The following is a 2,566-nucleotide window of genomic DNA, read 5'->3' on the forward strand; positions in this document are numbered from 1 at the left end:
CTATCGAGTAAAGTAATCGCCACAACTTGTGATAAATTTATGACGTCTACTGTAACGGAAAAACATTCCCAGTATGTCCTCTATAACTGAAATGAATAGAAAAACATTTACATCGAATCAGATTTTTACATAGACGGCACTTACCTAAACTGAAGGATCTTCTGGCTCCGTGTCTTCGGATTCACTGTCGCTTGTTTCAGCCAGGTGTATCATCACAGATTCCACTATGGTGTCTCTTAAACCCTGGTTCAAGAAATCAGTTTCTTGCAATGCTTCTGCATGTTTTGCGCACCTCTCTCAGTCCTGCTGAGTAACATTGTCAAGAGTTTCGTGTGTTAGCTTCTCGACATCAGCAAGTTTGAAAGTAGTATTTCTTTTCGCTACTTCTCGCTTTACTTGGGCCCATACCAATTCAATGGGATTATATTGGGAGTGATATGGTGGTAGACGTACCACTTGGTGTGCCATTTCGTTTGCCAGTTGATCTAATTCGTAAGTCTTTTTGGCACCTGCGATTTCTTCCTTAGACAAGAGTTCAGCCTCCGTTTCATCGACTGAAAATGAAACATTCTTTCTCTTTAACCACTGGATAATATCTGCCTTGCGCCAATTTGAACGTGGCAGGTTTTTTATCTGAATGGAGTGGTAGCTGGTGTTATCCATCACGATAATTGACCCTTCTTCCAGCGCAGACAACAGTCGAATAAACCAATTCTTAAAAACTTCTCCAATCATTTCTGAATGGTAATCGGATTGGCAAGAACTTTTCCCACCACGAAAACAAGTTTGGTCTCTGGTATGAAGCCTGTGGTTAATGAACCAGCGTGGGCCATAATTAATCGGCCACCTGCACTTTCAAACCGCCGTTTCCTTTTGAGTCGTGCCATATATACTTATTGGTGTGGTTCTGTCAAACCCAGGTTTCATCCAAGTACACTACAGGTCTGGTGTTTTCAGCACGCAACACACACAGTTTGTACACAAAACTTCACTCTTGCTGCTGCAATGTCTCTGTGATCCATTAAGAATTTCCGTCCGTCATTACACTTCTTGAATCGGAAACCAAGGGAGCGGAGAAGACGAAGAACGGAGGTCTATGAGCCTAAAAGATTAATTTTTGGACGGAGGTCAGCCTATAGTTTTTAGCCGTCGGACACTCTCCTCTGTCGTAATATCAAAGTACAGTTCTACGCATGAGCTCTTTGTTAAAATCGTCAAGGTCGGTTAATTTCCGTTCACGTTCGTATCCCTTTCTTGGAGAATCGAAACACTCATTCATGTCTGGAGATTCTGCCAACGACTCAGATTTGCTAATACGGCCTACAATTGACTTGGAGACACTAGCAGTAAGTTTATGAATTTGCGCAAAATTTAAGTTATTCCTCGCTTCTTCATTGTCGGCCAGATCAGTAAAAACATTCAGTACATTCGATATGATAATTTTCGATTGTTTACGAATGTCTTTCCACCCTTCACGCATGCCGGCCGAAGTGGCCGTGCGGTTAAAGGCGCTGCAGTCTGGAACCGCAAGACCGCTACGGTCGCAGGTTCGAATCCTGCCTCGGGCATGGATGTTTGTGATGTCCTTAGGTTAGTTAGGTTTAACTAGTTCTAAGTTCTAGGGGACTAATGACCTCAGCAGTTGAGTCCCATAGTGCTCAGAGCCATTTGAACCATTTTTGAACCTTCACGCATACCGGCCAGAGGAGTAGTACAAGTAGGCCGTCGCTCCTGCATTGTTGTTCACCACCGAGCACACGTCAAAGCACCTTTCTAAAGACAGTGAGGCACTTAGATCAGACGTGAACACTCGATATAGCACGGCAACACCGAGCTTTCTGCTGCTCTGACCTACCGCCGAGAGGCAGGCGAATCACAGCCCGCAGCCCCTGCTGGCGGCTGGCAGCGGCCGTGACCTTGAGGACTCTACTTTCGTGCCGGCCACTATAATAAGATGAGTTACCCTTTGCACCATAACAGTTAGCTAGTTAGTTAGTTGGTTGCGTGTTCCATTGATCAATCCCACGGTATGGTAGCCGTTATGATGTGGAACGTGTCAAATGCACAAGAAATGCACATACGAAACAAAATTTTTTTACAGAGTTAAAGATTAATATTTCTGTTATTTACCCCATTCCCTTAAATGGCACAAAATGCATATACTATATTTATAGATTTATTTACTTCTATTCATTTATTTATTTCTATTCAACACTTATTGAACACGTACACACACATAACAGAGTATTTTAAAAAATTGCGCCCACTTGTATTATGGCTCTAACATCCCATTGCTCAATATGTTAACGTCACGTACCGTCACATTATTGTAGGATACGATATTAAATTCATGCAGATCGATTATGTTGGCCTTTGAAAACATTTTCACACACGTACATCACTTTCAACACTATTTACTGTTAATTACAGATCGTTTCTCTTATAATAGTTGAAAAATCTTCTTAATGGTCCTGAAAGATTCTCTTCTTTTTAGTCTTCCAGAAAGTGACAGACTATTTCGCATATTCCTTCGCTATCATCTCGAGCTATTACTGATGATTTTGGA

At 42.1% G+C, this 2,566-nt stretch overlaps 1 protein-coding gene across 1 annotated transcript; it reads right to left on the minus strand.

The window, feature by feature from the left end:
- Positions 1 to 297: 297 nt before the first annotated feature.
- LOC126473692 (uncharacterized) lies at positions 298 to 735 on the minus strand. Its single transcript, XM_050100931.1, has one exon. The coding sequence runs from the start codon at positions 733 to 735 to the stop codon at positions 298 to 300; it is 438 nt and encodes a 145-aa protein (XP_049956888.1).
- Positions 736 to 2,566: the final 1,831 nt, after the last annotated feature.

Source organism: Schistocerca serialis, chromosome 4 (assembly GCF_023864345.2).
Source record: "Schistocerca serialis cubense isolate TAMUIC-IGC-003099 chromosome 4, iqSchSeri2.2, whole genome shotgun sequence".
NCBI lineage: Eukaryota > Metazoa > Arthropoda > Insecta > Orthoptera > Acrididae > Schistocerca > Schistocerca serialis.

Excerpts from the sequence above, each read along its gene's own strand:
- LOC126473692 (XM_050100931.1), bottom strand. The coding sequence starts at position 735 with ATGATTGGAGAAGTTTTTAAGAATTGGTTTATTCGACTGTTGTCTGCG.